This window comes from Podarcis filfolensis (genome assembly GCF_964270895.1).
Source record: "Podarcis filfolensis genome assembly, chromosome: 1".
Taxonomy (NCBI): Eukaryota; Metazoa; Chordata; class Lepidosauria; order Squamata; family Lacertidae; genus Podarcis; species Podarcis filfolensis.
The window spans coordinates 127237717-127262416 of NC_139604.1; the positions used below are offsets into that span (position 1 = coordinate 127237717).

Here is a 24700-nt window from a genome sequence, read left to right on the forward strand (position 1 = left end):
GATTAGATAAATTTATTGTCATTGTCCGTATATACACAGTATACACAACAACGAAAATCAAACACCCCCCCAAAGACCGGGTTCACATACACATTTACACGTATCTCCAACACTCTCATCCTATTCAGACATAATCTATAAAACATAACATAATCCAGAATATAACATAACCTATTTAAAGGCATAACATAACCTAAAACCTATCTCATTCCTTCCTACTCCCTGCTTGCTATTTCTTGCAACTGGCCCTGAGATCATTATTTAGTGCAATCAGAGCTCTTGGATAGAAACTATTCAGAAGGCGTGTGGTTCGTGTTTTCATTGTCCTATATCTTCTGCCCGAAGGCAACAGTTCAAAGAAGTTGTGAGCAGGATGGGTGGGATCTCTCAGGATATTGTGTGACTTCTTCAAAGTGCGAGACGTGAAGATCTCATCCAGGGTTGGTAGTTGGAGCCCAATAACATTCTGGGCAATTTTAATTATTCTCTGTAAAGCTTTTTTATCCGTTTCGGAGCTGCTCCCATACCACGATAATACACTATAGGTTAAGACACTCTCGATGGTACTGTGATAATAGGACAGAAGTAGGTGCTGAGATAGATTCAGTCCCCTGAGCATTCTCAGGAAATACAACCTCCCCTGCACCTTCCTCACAACCATATTAATATTTGCAGTCCATGAGAGGTCCTCAGAGATATAAATGCCCAGGTATTTAAAACTACCAACCCTCTCCACCTCCTCGCCATTTATGTACAATGGTAAAAATACACTTTTCTTTCTCCTAAAGTCAATTATGAGTTCTTTGGTTTTTTTGGTGTTAAGCATAAGATTGTTTTCTTTACACCATTGAATTAACCCCTGTACTTCTTTCCTATAAGCAGTCTCATTGTTCTCACTAATGAGCCCCACCACTGTTGTATCATCCGCAAATTTGATGATTGTGTTGGACTTATACAGTGGGGTGCAATCAAATGTGTACAGGGAATAGAGAAAGGGACTTAGCACACATCCCTGAGGGGCTCCTGTGCTTAATACTAGAGTAGAAGAATAGTAAGGTCCCATTCTCACTGTCTGCGGCCTATCAGTCAAGAAATTCCTTACCCACAGACAGATCTTCTGATGTATACCCAAATTGGTCATTTTAAGAAATAACCTGTCTGGCAGAATTGTATTGAAGGCAGAACTGTAGTCCACAAACAACAGCCTTGCGTAGGTTCCCTGTCGTTCTAGATGACTCAGTACAGTATGGACAGCGATGGAAATAGCATCATCAGTAGATCTGTTTCTTCTGTATGCAAACTGGAACGGGTCTAGAGTGGATGGAAGACCAGCCTTAATATGATCTAGCACCAATCTCTCAAAACATTTCATAACAACAGATGTTAGAGCTATTGGTCTATAGTCATTGAGAGATACCACCACTGACTGCTTGGGGACTGGCACTATAATCGATGTCTTCAGGCAGGTAGGGACAGAACCCTGCAACAGGGATAGGTTAAAAATGTCCGTAAATACCCCAGCTAATTCTGCAGCGCAGTCCCTAATAACCCGTCCCATAATTCCATCCGGTCCAGCTGCCTTCCTAATGTTAATGCTCCGAAAGGCACGTTGTACGTCAGAGGTCTGTAATAAAAATGGTTGTCTATCAGTAGTAGTTTCTGATGATGTGCTGGTAGCCAATGCTGTAGTGACGGTAGTTCCAGTTCCCACCTCGAAGCGACTAAAAAATTGATTCAGTTGATCAGCCAGGTGCGCACTGCTACTGGCCAATTCGTTTTTAATATTTTGCCCTGTGATTTGTCGCAGGCCTTGCCATACTCGACGAGGGTCGGAGCTCTCAAAATGTTTTTCAATCCTCCGGCAGTACATAGCTTTGGCATTCCTAATGCCCTTTTTCAATTTGGCTCTGGCTTCTCTATACTGTTGCGCATCACCAGAATGAAAAGCAGCATTTCTTGCCTTTAACAGAAGATACACATCCCTGTTTAGCCAGGGCTTGTTGTTAGGGAACACCCGTATTTGTTTGGTGGTAGTGACAACATCAATGCAGCTTTTAACGTAGAACAGTACTGTTGAAGCGTATGTGTCCACATTATTCTCCACAAAAAGCGACCACTCGGTGCTCCGAAAGCAATCTTGAAGTTGCTCAGATGCACCTACTGGCCACACTCGTATCTCTCTAGTTGATGGTCTAATTCTGCATACGAGAGGTCTATATGATGGTATCATAAGTAAAGATATGTGGTCTGACTGCCCCAAATTGGGCAAGGGCTTGGTCTTGTATCCATGCATGATGTTACTATATACTCGGTCCAGGGTATTTCCCCCCCTAGTGGGACAATCAACATACTGGTGGAACTTAGGAAGCACAGTCCTTAAATCGGCTCGGTTAAAATCACCAGCAACCACAAATGCTCCATCCGGGTGGGCCCGCTGCTGTTTGCTAATAGCAGTTAGCAGGTGGCCCATAGCTGTAGTAGTGTTTGCATCGGGAGGTATATACACCGCTGTTATTATAACAACATTAAACTCACGTGGCAAATAAAAAGGGCGGCACTTCACCACTAGGTACTCCAAGTCAGGAGAGCAATGCGTGTCCATTTGTTTGATGTCCGAGCTCCAGTTGTTATTTATATAAACGCAAATTCCTCCTCCTCTGCTCTTCCCGGATTCAGCGGTTCTATCCGCTCTAATTACTGAGCGTCCTTCTAGCTGCAGAAGTCCCTGTGGAAAGGAGGGATCCAGCCACGTCTCTAAAAGGACCATAACACAGCAGTCCCGGATACTTTTCTGCCGAGAGGTAATAAGCTCCAACTCCTCCACCTTGTTAGGTAAGGATCTCACATTTGATACAAGGAGACTTGGCAATGCAGGCTTGTGGGGATTTTTACCTAACCTCACTCGTAGTCCAGCCCTGCAACCCCTCTTCTGCTTACGCCCTCTCCGTTTTCTTTTCTTTCTGGCAAGGAGAGCAAGGGGAGTATCCCAAGAATGTGCAAGATATGGAGGCTCTCTGATAAGCTCAGCTGGAATGTTATAGGTTGAGACCTCCTGGCTGCAACCTTCTCCTCTGCCGATACTTAAGAGCTCTTGACGACTATAAATTTCTTGTGCCTGAGTATTCACAGTCCATAGCAGCAATAAGTTCACAAATAAAAATAAAACACAAATCACTGAATACCGGTCTTCGGAGTGCCGAGCCGCTGCAAGTGCTTGCGCCGCCATCTTAACCCCTTGCCCCTTGCATGTGCAGGCAAATCCAGCCGCCCTGTTTGCATGTGTGAAAACTCCAAATTGGAATGGCAAGCTGAGCTAAGGTGCAAATTTCAAATGTCATGAAAATATAAGAAGAGCCTGTTGGATCAAGCCAATGGGATTTTTGTGAGTGTGCTTTTGCATTTTTTTATTAAAGAGAGTGTTTCCAGTGTCGTTTTAAAAAATAGATTCTTTTCTTTAACTGGTGTTTTATTTTATTATCTGTAACTGCGTGTTTTACACCTGTTTTAATTTATGTCCGGAACCATCTTGGGTCCTGTCCTGGGAGCAAGGCAGGCTATAAATAAAACAAGAAATTAAAAAACTTTCTGTAACACTTGGACAATGAATGGGGAAAGTCTGCACTTACTAGAGAGGGTCATATAGGTTACTGACTCTTTGAGAGGAACTTTCAGCTGAGCTTGTGAAAGCTTGCCATCTTAGAGTACCCAAAAAATGTCATTATGGAGGCAGAGAAGTCATTCAGCATCCCTGGGCAAAGGCATTGCATATGACACCAGTTTTTCCTCTCTATCTCTTTTGCAAGGATGAGGTTGGGCCAAATTAAGGAGAGGAAGTGTTTGGCTCTGTGCTTCAGGTTTCCCCATGTTGCTAAGCATGTTCCGCCTTTGAGCAGATAATAATAATAATAATAATAATAATAATAATAATAATTATTATTATTATTATTATTATTATTATTATTATTATTATTATTTATACCCTGCCCATCTGGCTGGGTTTCCCCAGCCATTCTGAGTAGCTTACAACAGAATATTAAAATACAATAGCCTATTAAACATTAAAAGCTTCCCTAAACAGGGCTGCCTTCAGATGTATTCTAAAAGTTTGGTAGTTGTTTTCCTCTTTGACATCTGGTGGGAGGGTGTTCCACAGGGCGGGCGCCACTACCGAGAAGTCCCTCTGTCTGGTTCCCTGTAACTTGGCTTCTCGCAGTGAGGGAACTGCCAGAAGGCCCTCGGTACTGGATTACTTACAACACATATTTAGGGCGCTCTTATGCCACTGTAACAGTCATGGATTATTTTGCTGGGAATTGTAGCTCTGTGAGAATCCCAGGATTCTTGGGGGGGGACGCGCGTGCTTTAAATGTACGTCGCGGATGTGACCTACATATCTTTAGCAGTGGCAGAAAGCTTTGCGAACGGAAACGAACGAGTGGCCGAAGTTTCCCACAGCCCAAAGCCACAGGTGAAAAAACATGCTCTGCATTTGCAGAAGAGAAGAACGATACACTCCAGGACCCAAGGCAAGCTGAAAATTGTCTGTCTCCTTCTCAAAACATATTATTTATCACCAACCCATCTCCCTTCTCGGGGCTTTGTCAGCATTTCCCAGCACATCTCACTTGCTCAGACTGGAAGCAACGTGTCAGACAGATTCTTCTGCACTTCAGAGGTAGGTACACCTTCTGCAAATATAGCCAAGCATGAAATATTCAGGAACCAGCCCCATAAAAATTGCATTAGTAAATTCTGAATTTACTCCCTTTGATCTGCTTGTGCTGCCTACAGCTTTCATTTGTTTTTGTCTTAAAACTGGGGATGAGACTCTGAGTCAATATTCCACTGCGCACATAACATTATTTGCTCTGTTAAGCCACAGAGAAAGGCTAGATTAGCATGGCAGCGAAAGGAGTGTGTTCTGGGAAGATCCTCATTCAAATCTCACCTTCGCTATAAATTCACCAAGGAACCTCAGTGCTTTAGAGCAACTTGGCATCCCCCAGACGTTTTGAACTTCAGCTCCCGTCCACAACATCCCAAGGCCTCCAGGTTGCACAAGTCTGCTTCAGAGCATTCAAAGCACGGTTCAAACACATCATCACCAATGTGCATGCTTCCAGCAGGAGCGGGCAACCTTAATTCTGTCAAGAGAGGCATCCCCCCTTAGGGTTCATCAGCCAGACACTGCAAACTGCCAATGGGCAGAGCCTAGACAAAACTGTCCTCGTACCTACGGGACCGCCTCTCCCGGTATGCCCCACGGAGAGCCTCAAGGTCCATAAATAGCAACACCCTAGTGATCCTGGGCCCTAAGGAAGTCAGATTAGCCTCAACCAGAGCCAGGGCCTTTTCAACACTGGCCCCAGCCTGGTGGAACGCTCTGCCTCATGAGACCAGGGCCCTGCAGGATCTGATTTCTTTCCGCAGGGTCTGTAAGACAGAGTTGTTCCACCTGGCCTTTGGCTTGGAGCCAATTTGATTCCCTCCCCCTCTTTCTTTTTTCTTTTCCCTTCTCCTGCAATGAGGCTACATTTTAATATTTTAATGTTTCAATATTTTAATGTATTTTAATTTTCTTTTTAAGTTGTATTCATTCAACTTATTTTTATTATTGCTTGTTAGCCGCCCTGAGCCCGGCCTTGGCTGGGGAGGGCGGGGTATAAATTAATAATAATAATAATAATAATAATAATAATAATAATAATAATCTAAAACAGAATTAAAACCACCCTGCTTCAATTTTCACCACAACTTACTTATGAGAATTTGCAACCCTGTGCAGGCCTACTGAGAAGTAAGCCCCGCTGGGTTTGATGGGGTGCCAGATAAATAAAAGAATTTTATTTGTTTATCTTTTCAGCCCAGTACAGCTACTGTTCTGGGAAGCTAGTGAAGTCATTCCTTTCTAACTTTTGTGTGCTGCAAGGGGCAGACCTTGGTAATATGCTGCCCTGTGTGAGGCCAGCATTTGTCGCCCTCCCCACCAGTCCCTGCGGCCTGGCTTAAGCCAGGTAAACAAGGCGCCCGACTTGAGGAAGGAGGCACAACGCTTTGACAACGTCCTAGAGACCTCCTACCCCCTTCCCAAAGCCTGGTAAGCACTTCCTGGGCTTTGAGAAGGAGCTCAGCTCTGTGCCATTGGTCTATTTAGCTCAGTAGTGCACACACTGACTGGCAGCATCTCTCCAGGGTTTCAGACACAGGCCTGCTTGAGAGTTGCCGGCAATTTAATTTAGGACCTTCTGCATGCAAATCAAATTGGAGGGGGTTGGAGGATGGATGGCGGCTAACAGATTGAGGATGAATCCTGACAAGACAGAAGTACTGTTTTGGGGGGACAGGAAGCGGGCGGGTGTGGAGGACTCCCTGGTCCTGAATGGGGTAACTGTGCCCCTGAAGGACCAGGTGCGCAGCCTGGGAGTCATTTTGGACTCGCAGCTGTCCATGGAGGCACAGGTCAATTCTGTGTCCAGGGCAGCTGTTTACCAGCTCCATCTGGTACGCAGGCTGAGACCCTACCTGCCCACAGACTGTCTCACCAGAGTGGTGCATGCTCTGGTTATCTCCCGCATAGACTACTGCAATGCGCTCTATGTGGGGCTACCTTTGAAGGTGACCCGGAAACTACAACTAATCCAGAATGCGGCAGCTAGACTGGTGAATGGGAGCGGCCGCCGAGGCCACATAACACCGGTCTTGAAAGACCTACATTGGCTCCCAGTACGTTTCTGAGCACAATTCAAAGTGTTGGTGCTGACCTTTAAAGCCCTAAACGGCCTCGGTCCAGTATACCTGAAGGAGCGTCTCCACCCCCATCATTCCGTCCGAACAGTGAGGTCCAGCTCCGAGGGCCTTCTGGCAGTTCCCTCGCTGCGAGAAACCAAGTTACAGGGAACCAGGCAGAGGGCCTTCTCGGTAGTGGCACCTGCCCTGTGGAACGCCCTCCCACCAGATGTCAAAGAGAAAAATAACTACCAAACTTTTAGAAGACATCTGAAGGCAGCCCTGTTCAGGGAAGTTTTTAATGTTTAATAGGTTATTGTATTTTAGTGTTCTGTTGGAAGCTGCCCAGAGTGGCTGGGGAAACCCAGCCAGATGGGCGGGGTATAAATAATAAATTATTTCTCGGTAGTGGCGCCCACCCTGTGGAACACCCTCCCTTCAGATGTGAAGGAAATAATCAGCTATCCTATCTTTAAAAGACATCTGAAGGCAGCCCTGTTTAGGGAAGTTTTTAATATTTAATGCTGTACTGTTTTTAACACTTGATTGGGAGCTGCCCAGAGTGGCTGGGGAAACTCAGCCAGATGGGTGGGGTATAAATAATAAATAATAATAATAATTATTATTATTCTTATTATTAATGCTCTGTTGCTGAGCAGCCTCAATAAGTTCTTCCTCTTATGTCTCCTGAACCTCCCATCATTCATGGAAGGTATTGTAACTGTGGTTCCAACTCTTCTTCTTTGCTATGCATAACTTTCTTCTTTTTTTTTTTTGAAATAATTTTTATTAATTTACATCAAAAATAATAAACAAATTAGTTCACGTCAGGTATTTCACAGCTTGTTCTTTTTCAAAACTTCCTTCAGTTTTTCCGTAAATCATTCGTGGCTATCATTTAAGTTACGCATTTCTTAATTTTGTATTGACATTCTTTATATCTTTCCTTTTATTCCCTTTAGACAATATTCCTTAATTTTTCACAGTGCTTCTTTAAGTCCCCTTAGCGTTATCTGACCATTACTTATACATTCCAGATATTCCACGAATTTCCCCCAGTCCTCGATGAATTTTTGGTCTCTTAAGTATCTAATCTTTCCTGTCAGTTTATCTAACTCAGCATAATCTAACAATTTTGTTCTCCATTCTTCTACAGTCGGTATTTCCTGTTGTTTCCACTTCTGAGCCTGCTATGCATAACTTTCTAAACTTTTATCTCTTTACTTGCCTTTTTATTCCTGAATGAAAGAGACCAAACCATAGGTTAAGATTTGCCAAAAACCAAACAAAAACTCTTCATGTCTGCTACAACCGCGGCAAGGATGCTATTTGCACAAAGATGGAAAAGCGATAAAATGCCAACCAAAGAAGAATGGCAAGAAAAACTTAGGGAATATGCCTACATGGCAAAACCGAAAGACTTCAAAATAAGGACAAAAAAATCCTTTAAGAAAGACTTGGAACCATTTTCGGCCTATGTAAAGAATCAATGCAAAGAACTGGACTCATGAGCAGGTTTTGAATAATCATTTACAATTAGCAAAAAAATTATATAATTTGTAAGTTAAAGTATATTTTTAAAAAAGCAGTGAAAAAGGAAATATGCAGGAAATGATATTATTTTGAAATAAAGCAGAGAAGGTGGTTGAGGGAAGTCTGAGGGGAATGAGGAAATTTTGGAATTGTGAATCATGTTTGTTATGATGTAATATTAAAAAAATGGAAAACTTAATAAAAATGATGAAAGAAAAAAAAGAGACCAAACTGTTCTTAATTTTCCTTGCAGAGGACTTGTTCCAGGCCCCGGATCCACCCCAAGGCACAAGAGACAGCAGGATTGAAAGGATTACGCACCCTCTCCTTTCCTAGCGCATCTATATTCCATCTTCAGTTCCCCCCCTTCTGAATCTCCTCTTTAAAAAAAAAAAAAAAAACAGCGCCAAGGCTCAGATGTGCCCTTCAAACTCACTCTGTAGCTTGAGCTTGTTAAAGGAGATCTTTGCTCCCATCCAGGTATCTCCTGCTGTTATTCCGACAAGGATGCTTAAGCTATGTGAACCCCTGGCAATTATGACATCCTTACGTTCTGCTCAGTGGCCACAGGAGACTCTCAACTGCAGCAACTAGAGGCTAATGGTGTGTTATGTGTAAGCTCTAAAAATATAACGGGCTGGTAAAGGGGAGAATGGTATTCCTCTTACCTTCAGTAAAGCTTCCTGAGAGAGTTATTGCTACAAACACTTTCCCTTCTGGTTCCAGGTCCACCTGTAAAAGAAGGAGAATTTATTATCATCATCATCATCATTTTTAAATTAATTTATTGAATGCAAGCTGCCCAAAGGCAGGAAAGGTCCCCTACTATAATGCTGAAAGATATCTATTTATTGCATTTCCCTTTATACCCTACTTTTTCCCAAGTGCGCTCAGAGTAGTGCATATGGTTCTCCTCACTCCCAATTTACCGCATTTTCGCTCTATAAGACGCACCAGACCACAAGACGCACCTAGTTTTTGGAGGAGGAAAACAAGAAAAAAATTATTCTGAATCTCTGAATCCCTCTTGCTGTTCTGGCTTCTGGGATAGCTGCGCAGCCTGCATTCGCTCCATAAGACGCACACACATTTCCCCTTACTTTTTAGGAGGGGAAAAGTGAGTCTTATAGAGCAAAAAATATGGTATTTGTTTATTTCCAATATTTGTAGACTGCTTTCCCCCACACTGTGAAAATCTCAACCATCACATTATAGGAACAGACTAGACCGTTGCTTTCAGCTCCCTGCCACCAGTTAAGATCAGGGCTTTTGTTTTTCCAGACCAAGTTTAGTGCTAATTGGAGGATGGACAAATCAATCCATTTCAGTTTCCCTTGTTTTCCCAGTTGACTCAGCGGAAATCGTCTGCGTTTCTCCCAACAAGTAGATTTTTCTAAGCAATTTTGCATCCTGTACACGTTTTTTTTGCAATGAATTTTGCATGCTTTTGCAAATACACAGGTATTTTCGAACATATTTTGGCACAGAGGGACGCAGCACAAAATACAGAGAAGAGGGGGGGGGGAAATCAAGAGAGCAGCATTTCTGTTCATGTATGGCACTGTGGGTTAAACCACAGAGCCTAGGACTTGCCGATCAGAAGGTCGGCGGTTCGAATCCCCGCGACGGGGTGAGCTCCCGTTGCTTGGTCCCAGCTCCTGCCAACCTAGCAGTTTGAAAGCACGTGAAAGTGCAAGTAGATAAATAGGTACCACTCCGGTGGGAAGGTAAATGGCGTTTCCGTGCACTGCTCTGGTTCGCCAGAAGCGGCTTAGTCATGCTGGCCACATGACCCGGAAGTTGTACGCCGGCTCCCTTGGCCAATAAAGCGAGATGAGCGCCGCAATCCCAGAGTCAGTCACGACTGGACCTAATGGTCAGGGGTCCCTTTACCTTTACTATTTGTTTCAGAAAGTGCCCTAGCTTAACAGAGTCTGTAACTAAGGCTGCATGCGCAACATACATTACAACTAAATATCAGGGAGAACCTTCTGACAGTAAGAGCTGTTCAACAGCGGAATAGTCTATCTCGGGAGGCGATGGACTCTCCTTCCTTGGAGGTTTATAAGCACAGGTTGGATGGCCATCTGCCTAGGCATGGATGGTGCTATTTTGGCTACATAAGCCAGTTAACACTCGCAGCCTGAACACTAGAAACAGAGGGAATAATGATAGGCAATAGCTGTTCAGCAGGTGTCCAATAGGCCCTGCCTTGAAGCTCAAAAATTTCTGAATTTGGCTGGGTGAACTAAAGGAGAATCAGGTTCACCTTTGAACAATTTCTGGTCATTTTCACAATCATTTCCTCCTTGCAGCCCAGCAGGGCCCCCAGACTCATAGCTTTTACTTTAAACAAAGAAAGAAATAAAGAAAACAAACAAGCAAATAAATAAATAAATAGGTCATCTATAAAGGAAGTTAGAAAGTAAAGCGTGGAGGCAACCTTCCAAGACCTATTAGGCAGCTAGGGAGGTGCTACTTTTGCTAAGGATGCTTAGTCACTAAATCACTGTTGCTAAGCAACAGAAGGCAGGAATGTGAGGCATTTCCTGTATCTTCCCTGAGGAAGAGAGTCGCTCTCTTCCAAAAGGAACAGCTTGCCTCAAGAAGCACAGGAATAAAGCAAATGACACCTTGTGTGGATGGCCCAAATTAAACAGGTTAACCCTTTTTTAGCATGGAAATATGATTATGGTGAAAGCTTCATCTGTTGATATTCTGCCTGTCACACACTGTATTACTTGTGTGTGGTCCCTGATTTACTTTCTGAAACTGGCACAGCAGTTTGTAACAATCTGAATGCTGGGAGGCAGGTTGAGAGTGCCAAGACTGAACTTTTAGAAACTAGCTGGAACCAGAACGAACTCATTTTTGAACAGGACGAACTTGAACTACACCTAGTTCCTTTTTAAAATGGGCATTCCAAGCACTAGGAACAGGCAATTAGTTCTGTTTCCCAGCCAACATCTTACATCAGGATTCTGTTGATGGAACTTGAGGTTCTAGGTTTTTTTAAAAAAAAACAGACCCTGAAAATCCAGCTTCTGCTCACCCCTGTTTTAAATAAAACCATTAGCTTATTTGCCACAGGTTTTTACAGACGCTCCATTTGTTTTTAGCTGTTATTTAAGCAAAATACAGGTCAATAATCTGTGGAAATTTTTCTTTAGCTTTCTTTTTAGTGCGATTCTGCTGAGATCTGCAGAGTTCAAGTCACCCCATTGCGTGCTATCTATAAAAAGCTCCCGGTTAATTTGTTTTTTTTAATCACAGCTGATAAATGTAAACATAAGCCTCGCGCTGCATGCAATATTCGCAACAGTTGAAAGATTCTGAAAATAAAGTTCTCTGGAGGGATGACTAAGCCTCTTCCCACAGCCTGTCCTCATGCCCTGACTTGCAAGCAGACCCAAAATAAGTGTTTCGTTTTAACAAGCCACATTTTTTTAAAAAAATAACGAGGAAAAGCACCCAACCCAAACAACTCTGCCCATTCGCTCTGAAGTTTAGCATGGAGGGAAATATGCCATTTTTCTGAAGCTCCTGTACGGAAGTACAGCTGTTCCAGGAGATGGTTTGAGGTCAAACTTATAAGACAGGGGTTGGGGACATATATATTTTTCTGATGAGGACTACACTCCCACAAGGGTGATCTGTTGAGGAATGCATATCAGTGATGGACAGGGGCTGACACTAGTGGCATGTAGGGTGAGACCAAAAGTGGCCAGAATTCTCTTTTTTTAAAAAATAATTTTTATTAACTGGCCAATCACATCAAATTCAATCACATCACATAAATTCCTAATTACAAAGCCAAATTTTTAAATTTTGTTGGGGGAACCCATACTTCAAGATCCAAAGGGGGATTCAGATCATCTTCTTATTACTGTGTTAATGTCCAAATCAGTCCCAATCAGTCCAAACAAAATTCATTATTCTATCCAGTCTTATCTTGGTGTTTCCACATCATATCTTGTTCATATAATTTCTATTTTTCCTTTACGATCTCTTCTGTTAGTCTCCTTAAGCCAATAAGCAAAATAATAATCCTGTGTGGATTTCCCGTTCCTCCACTAAGTCCAGATGGTTTCCATATATCTCCCTCGTAGATAACATCGCTCTTTCCATCATAAATTTGGCATTTGTCACTCTTAAGTCCCACCGAGAAGTTGATCCACGATATGTAAACAACTCTATTTCTCTCTTTCTCCTCCCAGACCCAAGAGCTCCAACAATGCCTCCCAAAATGGCGACGGCATTTTTAACTGCGTCATTCCAAAACTCTTAGCTTTCCAGCTTCATCTTGAAACATTGCTTTGGTTCGAAAGTTTATCTCCACACAGCCTTAAATCCACAGCTTAAGTCCTTAGTTTCTGACTCATTAGGGGAGGGGATTCTTGTTAAATCACATAAGAAAAAGGAAGGCAGGTTTTTTCCCCCCTCCCCCCTCAGTCATACCATATCTTGACATATCTTCTCATATTTTATTCTTGTCTTGTTATCAGAGATCTCTTCTGTCAGCAGTCTTTACTCCCCTTTTTCCTTGAAGCATGTGCAATTTATCTCGTCCAAATTGTTTCTTTTGAAGATGCTTGCAACTAGCGGCGCGAATCAGGGACGGCGTCCAGGAGTGCAAAAGTGGCCAGAATTCTCTCTCACTCATAGAATCACAGAATTACAGAGTTGGAAGGGACCCTGAGGGTCAACTAGTCCAACCCCCTTCAATGCAAGAATCTCAGCAGGCTTAGCAAATGCAGTAAATAACAAGACACCAGCCCCTTGCTGCCGGAATGTCCAGTTCAACGCCTTATAAGTCATGTGCTCTGTACTACTAAGCTGCACAGAGGAAGCTGCTTTGTTGTTATGTACTGAGTTGAATAGGATCCAAAATGCAGCAGTCTGATTGGTCCTAGAACAATAGGATTCAGAATGCAGCAGTCTGATTGGTCCTAGAACAATAGGATTCAGAATGCAGCAGTCTGATTGGTCCTAGAACAATGGGATTCAGAATGCAGCAGTCTGATTGGTCCTAGAACAATAGGATTCAGAATGCAGCAGTCTGATTGGTCCTAGAACAATGGGATTCAGAATGCAGCAGTCTGATTGGTCCTAGAACAATAGGATCCAGAATGCAGCAGTCTGATTGGTTCTAGAACAATAGGATCAGCAGTCTGATTCGTGCACAGGAGCCACCCAATCCAGGTCCAGGTGGAAGTGAATCCGCAACCTGATTGGCCTACAGGAAAATCCCGGAATTAGCCAATCACGTGGGGCCCATTGTGTAAATGATGTATATAAAGCAGACCTTCTGGGGGAACTTCCATTCCTCCTCACCACTATGAGCTGAATAAAGAGCATGAAATCCACTCTCGACTCCGGGTATATTTCATTTGTCCTAACTTCAGCCCATTAATTTCAATGCATCTACTCTGGGTCAGTCCAGCATTGAATAAACCAGAGGTTTTCAACCTTTTTGAGTCCCTTGACCAAGTATACTCTTTCTGCAGCCCCCCTGTGGGGCTCAGGAGCCCAGTGATGCCACCCCTTGCCTGCAGAGCTGGCAGCCCCTCACCCCTTTTCGAACACCCTCCCTTGCGGAGTGTTCCCTCAGCCTCCTCTCCTCTCCCCTCTCCTTGGGAGTCCTCTGGGCAGCTGCTGCTGCTGCCGCCCCGGTCTCTGAGCTGCCCCAGAGAGAGGTGCCTCCTCACACTGCCCCACAGGGGCCTGGGACTTGTCTGTCCATTCCCAACAGCAAGGGCTGGTGGGCAGGCTGGCTGGGCTCCCTTGCCCGCTTGCTTGCTGACTCTGAGGCCGCCTCAGCTCCTGATACCCAGCACCCCTGGCCAGCCCCAAAGGCACCATTCACCTGGGGAGCTTGTAGCCAGGGCTGCTGCAACAAACGGCTGTGCAAGAATACTTAGAATTAGCCAAATTGACAGACATAATAAGACAAAAACCAAAAAGTGAAGTAAAAAAAGAATGGGAGTGCCTAAATGAATACCTCAAAAGTCAAGGTTCGAGGACAGAAATCTGGCTGAGTCTGGAATAACCTTGTGAAGTGAAAGGATAAGAAAGAGGGATTTATATCTAGATGTTAGGATAGAGATGATAAGGAAAACAGGAAGACACAATGAGAGATAAAGGAGGTGCTGTCGGATTGGTGGAAGTCGATGTGTTGGTTTTTTGTTGTTGTTTTAGTGTTTATATTATTAACTTGTAGGATATGGATTTGTTTTGGGGTTTTTTAGTTGTTGCTTTTTTAGTTTTTCGAATGTTGGTTTTTGTGTGTTGTGTATTGTTATTTTTCGATATTTTTCGTGTTGTTGTTGTTGTGTGGAAAATATTAATAAAAATTATTTAATAAAAAAAAGCTGTACAAGCCTTTGGGAGTCAGAGAAGCAAGAGGGCATCAGAGAAGAAAAGAGGGACAGAGGACAGTGTTGGCCGCGGCACCTCTGACCAGCATTCAAGGCACCCCAGGGTGCCTTGTTATTGTTGTTGTTGTTGTATCTGGGGGGTCACAAGGTTGTCAGGCTGACACAAGTCCTTTTCCACACCACCAGCTACCTGATCCTTTTAATCAGAAATGCCAGGGACTGAACCTGCATGCCTGGATAGCTCAGCTGGTTAGAGCGTGGTACTGATAATGCCAAGGCTGCAGGTTCGATCCCTGTATGGGACAGCTGCATAGTCCTGCATCGCAGGGGGTTGGGCTGGATGACCCTCAGGGTCCCTTCCAACTCGACAATTCTATGATTTTATGTATTCTGCCTCCTCCATCTCCCAAGGATGCCCCTTCAAAACCCAAAGGAGAAACGAGTTGCAAGACCGAAACGCAGAGGGATCTTTTAAATTGGCCCATCTCCCATACGTAACAGAAACTGGCTGCAGATTAGTCATCACCAGTAGAGGGTTTCAAAGCATCACACACACACACACACACCTTACACTGAGAAAACAGGGCAACACACTGACAACCAAACAAGGCACTCAGTGAAGTGGTAGAGCAGGTACGACCGGTTGATGTGGGAAAATGAAGCTTGGCTTCTTCTTTTTCCGACAAAAGAAACTTCACGGCTGTGATGAGAAGGGGAGGAGAAAGACGGCAAACTAAGCTTTCATTTGCACCGCGCTCACATCCACAACATACAATTAAAGCGCATGTCTCTACCCCCCAAAAAAACTCCTGGAAAATGTAGTTTCCCTCCAACAGAGCTACAACTTCCAGCACCCTTTTAACAAACAACTGTCTCCAGGATTCTTGGAGATGTGCGGTGACCTTGCGAGAGAGAGATAAAGGCTTCTAGAATACAAAGATAGGTGAAATATGAACAAGCTTATTTTCAAAGATGCATTACCTCTTTTTTGGCGACGCATAAGTGGTCGCACTAGACTGCAAGGAGCCTTGCTTGCACCAGAGGAAACAGGAGTCTTGCTAAAGCGGCAGGCCGTCAGGTTTCAGAGCTAGAAGCAGGGCTGGTTAAATGTGCCCATTTTTGTTTCCCTCAGTTTATCGATGTTCCAGGTCAGTTTTCAATTTTTATTTGTTCAAAGTCCTAATGAAAATTCATCGCTGGGTTTCTCCCAAGTTTATATGCAATTCTTCCTAATAAACGACTTCTGTAATCAGTTTCCCCTCATATGATACACTAAGTGGGGAGTGCCTGCCGATGCCGAGGAATTTTGGAAAGCCAAAATATATTGTGATTTTTAAGCAGAGGGTGTAATTTCAGAGTTCCGTGCCAAAAAAATCAAGCAAAGTCACAGCAAAATCATGTATTGGTCAGCTATCTTGATTGGAAGTGGAACCTGGCGCCCAAACATCCACCTCTGGGTCACTCATGCCAAGTTTGGTGACAATATCTCAAGAAGCAACGAGTTCGAGTCATGCCAAAGTGAGATTTCGGTCCACCATCTTGATTCAAACTGGGGGCTGGGGGCCCAATGTCAATGAAAACTGCTGCAGTCAAGGAGGTTTGCCTTTCAGTGAGAACTAAATCCAATCCCCCCATCCCCAGCTTTAAGTATGGAAAAATGGAGGCACCCGATTGTCTAGTTGCTTAAGTCTTGCTGCTTCTCCTGAGCTGTTTAATTAGGAATTTGCAACATGCTTACAGCCCTGGACAAAAAGAGGCTGTGAACTTTTCCCCCTCCGCCTTATTTTGCTTCGACTCAAGTTGTAACTCAGAAAAGTCTGCCCTCAGCTTCCACGGTGAGTTTCGCCCTACAAAAACAGCTAGAGCATTCATATAAAATACTTGTGTCTCCTGACAAACCTGTTTGATCGGCCCCTGAAACCTATTCAGAAGGCAAGATTCCCCCCCCAAAAGGCTTTTATTATGGGGTCTCATTCAGCAGCTGTTGCCTTTAGCAATAATACCAGAAGCAGAGATTATACTGAGAGCCTGTTCAAACACACACAGAGGCCCCGGTATGTGAGGAACTGATTCTCCCAGTCCTCCTCTCTCTAAAAAGAGGTGCCATATTCCTCACCTCTGACCGAAACTAAGTGTGCTCCATTTGCTCAGAGTAGGCCCATGACTGGATACACCTGCGTACAAAGCGATATCCCTGCATGTAGAAAATTAGCCTGTCAGGGACAAAAGCTCTCCGCTAACCTGCTCTTCTATACATAATTTAAATTCCTCACACGCAGAAATCTAGCGTGCCAGTGGGGTGGTGAAGCTAGAGTCCTTCCTGAGGTGCTGGCTTTCTATGAGCAGGGGGAAATTGTACAGCGAAGTATCAGATCATGTGGGTCAGGGACAGGGAACTTGCGGTCTTCCAGAAGGCTGTAGCTCAGTGGCAGGCATTCCCAGGTAGGGCTGAGAATGTCCCCTGCCTAAAGACCTCAGTCTGCAGACAATGTGGGCCTAGCAGGTCCAATGGTCTGACTCTGTACAAGGAAGCTCCCTATTTTTCCAAATGTTGTACAGAGAGTCAACAACCACTTTGCCCAAGTTTGCAGGGAGTCTGGCCTTACCTTCTTCTTCTTTGGCGATCCCTCGTAGCCGAGTAAGATTAGCTTCTGTTATGTACTGAGTTGAATAGGATCCAAAATGCAGCAGTCTGATTGGTCCTAGAACAATAGGATCCAGAATGCAGCAGTCTGATTGGTCCACAGGAGCCACCCAATCCAGCTCCAGGTGGAAGGGAATCTGCAACCTGATTCACCTACAGGAGAATCCTGGAATTAGCCAATCACGTGGGAGCCATTGTGTAAATAATGTATATAAAGCAGACACTTTGCGGGAACTTCCATTCCTCCTCCCCACTATGAGCTGAATAAAGAGAATGAAATCCACTCTCGAATCCAAGTATATTTCACCTTCCATGAACACGGTTTTAACAGTGAGTCCGCAAGTGACTGTGGAGGCCAATTCTGGATCCACACGTCCTTCCACAGTGGGGACATTGGTTTCCGGGCGGGAGTTGATCATGGTGAGGGTTTGCCAAGTGTGCCTTCCTCTTAGCACATTTCTCCCTTTCGTCCTGAGTTTGAGCGTCTTCAAAGCCCATCTTTTTCAAAGGCTGTTCTCCAGTTGGAGCACTCACAGGCCAGTGTTTCCCAGTTGTGGGTGTTTATACTACATTTTGTTAGATTTGCCTTGAGAGAGTCTTTAAAGCTCTTTTGTGGACCCACCAGCATTACGCTTTCCATTTTTAAATTGGGAATAGAGCAGTTGCTTTGGAAGACGATCGTCAGGCATCCGCAAGACATGACCAGTCCAACGAAGTTGATGTTGAAGGATTGTCGCTTTGACACGGGTGATATTTGCTTCTTCGAGTACACTGGCATTACTTTGCCTGTCTTCCCAAGTGATGTGGAAAATTTTCAGCAGCCTGATGAAAACCAACAGCCCGAGTGAGGACGTCACCAGCATTTTCACATCAGCATTGGTGACCACACACTTGAGGTGATAGGTGATTCTGCCTTCCTGGGTTCCACCACAATCTTTAGCCTCATCCCTTTGCACCCCCAAAATTGGCTCTGGGAACTCCCAAAACAGCACACAGGAGGAAGAGAAGGGGGAATAATCTCACCAGGCAACTCAAAATGCTTTTTGTTCCAGAGGGACAGTCAGAAAAGCACGATGTTGAATTCCTCTCTGCGTTCCACATTTTAATATTGCATTTCGTCATTTATATTCTATGAGCTGCTCAAAGAACACGTGTCGATAGTCCGCCATACAAATCGAGCAAATTCTTGAATAAATAAAGCTACTCAGTGAGCAGGACATCTCAGACTGGAAGTTCCTTAGAGGATGCAGCTTCTATTATTCCCTTTATTCTGTAAAAGTGCCACACACATTAGTAGTGCTATGGAAATTTGTGACACGAAATATCAAGCATGCTGCTGGGATGTTTATTTATTTTTTATTTTAAGAAAAAGAACAGCATGAAACACAACAGAAGCGTCTTTTGTATGTAGGGATTGAGAAGCTGGAAGGTGTGCAGAGGAGGGCGACCAAGATGATCAAGGGTCTGGAAACCAAGCCTTATGAGGAACGGTTGAAGGAGCTGGGTATGTTTATCCCAGAAAAGAGGAGACTGAGAGGAGATGTGATAGCCATCTTCAAATATCTCAAGGGCTGTCACATGGAAGATGGAGCATGCTTGTTTTCTCTTGCTCCGGAGGGTAGACCTTGAACCCATGGCTTCAAGTTACGAGAAAGGAGATTCCAGCTAAAGATCAAGAAGAATTTTCTGACGGTAAGAGCTGTTTGACAGTGGAATGGTCTCCCTTGGGAGGTGGTGGACTCTCCTTTCTTGGAGGTTTTTAAGCAGAGGTCAGGTGACCATCTGTCATGGATGCTTTAGCTGAGATTCCTGCATTGTAGGGGGCTGGACTAGATGACCATGTGTCCCTTCCAACTCTACAATTCCATGATTCCCAGAATGTAAAAGGTCTTTACAACTTGGGACTAGTTTCTCTAAGAGGTAGCCTTAACACACGTTTCCCCTCGACTGTTTCAACTGGTGGAATTGGCACTACGAGAGGTGCCACATAATACCCATTCAGAAAGAACTCGGTTGTTGAGTGCAGCAGCGCCTAGACTTTGGAACTCCCTGCCTCAAGATCAAGAGGTGCCTTCACTGTGCTCTTTGTGGCACCTGCTGAAAACATTCCTGCTCAGACAAGCCCACCCAGATGCTTAGGAAGTTGGCATAATTTTAATCTGTGTTTCCGTATTTTAACTTTGCTTTGCTTTAAAGCACAGCTGCGGATTTTCCTTGATGTTATTGTTTTATCTTCTTTGAGGTTTTTTTAAAAATTTTATTTTGCAATCAAGCGGCGCATAGGTTTTAAGAAATGAATAAAACAAACAAAAATTCTGGAAGTGCCGGGCCCCTTTGTCTTTCATAGAAGACACTTTTCCAGTTGCGTAGAAAAAGAAGAAGAAAATGTGTCTCTCTCTGCAATGCATCAAGAGAAATCTCCCTCCTTTGCAGTCAACCACATTGAATGTGGACGTTGCGTAGTCTTGGCTGGGACCAGGCGCATTTCATGTTACCGTGCGACATCTCTGTGTAATCACATGGGTGTTAACCATGTCTCTGAGCGCTACATCCTGCCTGACCGGGCCAGTTAGCTGACACTTTTCTTACTCACAACTCACAAAGGGGGAGATTTGTGCTTGTTCAGATATTCAGTGTACAGTGGTACCTCGGGTTAAGTACTTAATTCATTCCGGAGGTCCGTACTTAACCTGAAACTGTTCTTCACCTGAAGCACCACTTTAGCTAATGGGGCTAAATGCTGCTGCCGCGCAACCGGAGCACGATTTCTGTTCTCATCCTGAACCAAAGTTCTTAACCTGAAGCACTATTTCTGGAGTCTGTAACCTGAGGCGTATGTAACCCAAGGTACCACTGTAACTTGGACGGACACAGCAGAGGGCCACCTCAACTTTTAAATGAGCAAATCTCATGCAGAATGGGGTGGGTCACTGAGAAATGCAAAAGGGGGGGTGAACCCTCCATCTAAGCTCTACTACTCTACCCATAGCCTCTATAGACTTTGTCCATGCCTTTAAAGCACGTGACGTTTCCCGAGAATTCTGGGAACAACTGTAGTTTGTTCAGGGTGCTGGGAAGTAAGCTACTGTTCCTTGCCACATGCGTTAAATGTATTGATTTAATACACTGCTTGATGATAGGAAAAATCCTCATGTCTGTTTACAAAAAAAATAAAGCAATAAAATTATTGGTAAAAGCAGTTTAAAACAACTATGTATTTAAAACAATAAAAAAACCCCACCAAAAAAAATTAGTGATAGACTAAAAACAGATTAAAACACAACGTTCTCCGTATCTGGGAAGGCTTGTCTGAACAAAAATGTTTTCAGCCCTTGCTGAAAAGAGTACAGTGGTACCTAAGGTTACATACACTTCAGGATACAGACTCCGCTAACCCAGAAATATTACATCAGGTTAAGAACTTTGCTTCAGGATGAGAACAGAAATTGTGCAGCGGCAGCGCAGCGGCAGCAGGAGGCCCCACTAGCTGAAGTGGTGCTTTAGGTTAAGAACAGTTTCAGGTTAAGAACAGATCTCCAGAATGAGTTAAGTACGTAACCAGAGGTACCACTGTACAGTGAAGGCACCTGCCTGATATCAATAGGTAGGGAGTTCCAAAGATTTATTTCTTACAAATGCAGAATGAACATTTTGTGGCACTTGTAACAGTGCCAGTTCTACAGATCGAAGGGGTTGAGAGGAGAAAAATGGGTTAAGGCAATATTGAAGACTGAACCACCCCAAGTTGTTCAGGACTTTATAGATGAATGATAACACATTGAACTTGACCCTGTTTAGAGCTCAAGTTTCTGAAGCACATGACATGGTGTCATTAAGTTGCATCTTTCATCCATCATCAAGCTGTTTCTGTGGTCCTGCAAGCAAGCTGCTCATGTGTTGGTGCTGACCTTTAAAGCCCTAAACAGCTTTGGCCCAGTATACCTGAGGGAGCGTCTCCACCCCCATCATTCAGCCCAGACACTGAGGTCCTCCTCTGAGGGTCTTCTGGTGGTTCCCTCATTGCGAGATGTGAGGTTACAGGGAACCAGGCAGAGGGCCTTCTTGGTGGTAGCACCCGCCCTGTGGCACACCCTCCCACCTGACTTTTAGAAGACATCTGAAGGCAGCCCTGTTTAGGGAAGTTTTTAATGTTTGATGTTTTATTGTGTTTTTAATAGTCTGTTGGGAGCCGCCCAGAGTGGCTGGGGAAGCCCAATCAGATGGGCAGGGTATAAATTATCATCATCATCATCACCATCATCATGTCCCAGGCAGGACTCATGGAGTGCATTGCAGGGTGTGAAAAGTGACTCTGCCTGCTCCATGCATGCAGGTGAACGCCTGCAGAGGTGTCAGATTCTTAGCAAAGGGTGAGGGTTGCATGATGCAGAACTATTCCAATTGCAGGGTGTTTGCACAAGGCCAGGCCCAAGGCATTTTGCTGCCCGAGGCAAAGGACAAGATGGCAGATTCCCCAATTCCACATACAAAAGCAGTTGAAATTCGCTTCGAAACGAGGAAACGAACAGCACAGCACACCTGAGGGCAGGAGGCCAGGCCAGGCTCCATGTTGCATATAGCTGTGATCTCTCCACACCCCTGGGTGATATCTGTCTTTTCAACATTGTGATATATCACAATACACTGATATATCACAATGTCTGAAATAAGGATGATTTTTGCCGGCACCTATACTTGTGATTCAGTTAACAGAGGCTGCAGGAATCGAGAGAAGCATTGGTTGGCTTCACAGTTTCCCCCCCACATTGTGTCGTTTGCATCACACATCACAATTCGCGATATATTGCCAGATTTAAAATTATGAAACTGATATTACGATATGGACTTCAAAGTTTGGGGCGATGGATGTATCTCCCAGCCTTACCCCTTATCATCTGCAGCCCAGGGCAGCTGTCTCCCTCTGAATACAGAAGAGTAGCCCAGCAGGATCAGGCCAAACGAACTACCAGCAGTCCAGCTGTTTTCATAGTGGCCAACCAAATGCCCGCAGGACGGCCGCCAGCAGAGCTAGAGCTCAAAAGTGCTTTCCCTTCCTGCAATTCCCTGCCGCTGGTATTCAGATTCATCCTGCCTTCTCTTATGAGCCCCGTTCAGGGTGGGACCGGATTGTGAGCTTTAAACAAAACCCTGCTGTGTATGCCAAGTTGATCCAGATACATGACTCAAGGATGTTTCTCTGCCAAAAGGGAACGCAAGGATACCAGGATAAAAAACCAGACCAGAAACAAAGCTGTTTTAGGGTTGCCCTATTTCAAAAAGCGAAAATCCAGAAACAAAAGTTGTTGATGGGGGAGGGGGTTGCCCAAAGTTCTTGAGCTATTTTTCTGGAAATCGGCAAAAAAACCCCGACAACCAACATATAGGATATGGGCTGCCATATGCTTGGGTTTTCTTGGACATTTCAAGCGATATTAGATAATTCCTCCCAGATGCCACTTTTGAAGGACGATTCCTGGCGATGTCCAGGAAATTGCGGACATGTGGCAGCTGTACTTTATTTGCTAGCAACTTGTAAGAGCAAGGGTCTTCTTTCCCTGATAAACAGAAACCCTGGGAATGAGGAATGGAAACCGGAGGGAAATAAACCTTAATTCATACAGGCAGGGGGTGGGGTAGACTCACTCACACATACCTGTTACAGGCTAGGGATCCTGTAACAAGCAAAAATTGTCAATTGTGACACTCCTGCCACAGTGGACGTAGAAGATAAGCATCATAGTTAGTTGCCATTGGCAGCCTAATAAAGGTTAACATTGAGAACAAGGGAGTGAGTGAAGATCAGGAACAAGGAGAAGGAATCGAATCAATCTTACACGATAGTTGAAGTGGGAATCTGAAGCTGTAACAAAAGGGGGAGTAGCCTGCTCAGAATCATGCCAGGTGGGCGCAGAGCCCAGGAGACCCCCAGGGAGCAGCCCCTAAGGGTGGGAGGCAGGGGCGGAGGAAGGGGGTGCAGTGGGGGCGGGCCGCCCCGGGTGTCACCGCTAAGGGGGTGACAAAATGCCAGGCGGCACTCACTGCAGGGCCTGCAGCACACCTGAGCCACGTGTCTCTCCTGGGAGTGACGCAGTGGCTTGGGTGCCCGCAAGCTCTGCACTGCCCCAAACCGTCTGCCCACTGCCTCCCCCTCAGCTGTAGGGCGGCTGAGTGGGAGGAGGTAGACAGACGCGGAGTGTTGTGCCCTGGCTTGCCCTGCCCCTGGGTGCCCGATCGCTGGTGGAAGGAGACCTGCAGCACCTCCTGTTCACCATAAGACCACTGTAGATGCAGCATGGCAGGGGCTGTCAAGGAGACAGGGAGTGTGTCACAGCTGTCACTGCAGCTGCAGCAGCAGCAGCAGAAGAAGAAACAGCAGACAATGCATTCCTTGGAGCCCAGGCCTGCTCTTCCTGTGGATCCTGCCGCCTGAGGCGGCCACCTCAACTTGCCTCATGGATGGGCCAGCCCCACCACCTAAAAGCTCAGCACATGGAAGGTTCTTAAAAAAGGAGATTTACAAACCACCTTGTTCTGCCATGGCGGCACAGATGGTGTTTCATCCTTTGCAGTTGGGAATGCCAGGAAGAGAGGCCTTGATGCAGAGATGCAAGTAGTTCTATTCCCCCACCCCAAAGGATGGATCTAGAAAACATCTCTTTGTGTGTATTATGCAAAAAAGGGGGGGGGGACTTCACATCAAATTGGCTGTTTCAATTTATAGAAGCGATAAACTCTGTTTTTAGCATTTTGTGTCAACAACACCCATTGTGAGAACAAAACCAAAGAAAAAAGTTCCCAGCTCATATTGTATCTGGCCTAGATTTTGTCGACTCTGGAAATTCCCCAGCTTATCCAAATATTCCCATTTGTCGCAGAGATGGCCCTTCTTCTGAAATCACTGCTCTATTTGGCACAGGTCTCCTTCGGCGGAAGACACAGGCAGTTGCTAGTTCATCTTTCTAACTTCCCTTTAAAGTGAATACACAAAAGTGGAATGCAGGAAGTATGTTATATAAGTTCCCCTACAGAAACCATGGACAATCACAAGGCAAAATAATCCTGGGTGTTTCCCTTCCGTCGTAAGATATTGTAGAAAGGGGTGCTCAAATGTATTTGTATAAGCATTACGGAAAGAAAATAAGTATTTGAAATATGCAGAGCAGGTGCAGCAGCTAGAACAGGCAAATGGTTGTGCAAGAGATTCCTGGTTTAAATTTAAATTCAGCTGGGAGCTTGTAAGGTAACCCTCACCAAATCACACAACTTCAGACAGCACACAGAGCGTTCCACCTTTAATGGGAAGGTAATGTTTGGTCTACCATACAGAGCCATTATAATATAAAGCACTTAGTAAACTTGTTGTGTTATTATTAGGGCATTCCTGATAAAGAAACAAGGAAATAACATCCAACCCGGGACA

The 24700-nt window shown here is 44.6% G+C and overlaps 2 protein-coding genes across 5 annotated transcripts in view; both read right to left on the reverse strand.

Annotated features, from left to right (window-relative positions):
- PRKCH (protein kinase C eta) overlaps positions 1–24700 on the reverse strand; it is a 117481-nt gene that overhangs the window by 75774 nt on the left and 17007 nt on the right. For all 4 annotated transcript variants that reach the window (XR_014548137.1, XR_014548138.1, XR_014548139.1 and 1 more), the window contains exon 2: positions 8928–8991. Coding sequence is in view for 1 of the 4 variants with exons in the window: in XM_083614064.1 (XP_083470190.1) it covers positions 8928–8991 (64 nt within the window). In the remaining 3 variants the exon portion in view is untranslated. The remainder of the gene's footprint in view (positions 1–8927; positions 8992–24700) is intronic.
- LOC310764070 (uncharacterized protein) lies at positions 3–2813 on the reverse strand. Its single transcript, XM_083617260.1, has 2 exons — positions 1421–2813; positions 3–135 (listed from the first exon to the last, which is right to left on the reverse strand). The coding sequence occupies exons 1-2, from the start codon at positions 2765–2767 to the stop codon at positions 121–123; spliced, it is 1362 nt and encodes a 453-aa protein (XP_083473386.1). The 5' UTR covers positions 2768–2813; the 3' UTR covers positions 3–120.

Excerpts from the sequence above, each read along its gene's own strand:
- LOC310764070 (XM_083617260.1), bottom strand. The coding sequence starts at position 2,767 with ATGGTCCTTTTAGAGACGTGGCTGGATCCCTCCTTTCCACAGGGACTT.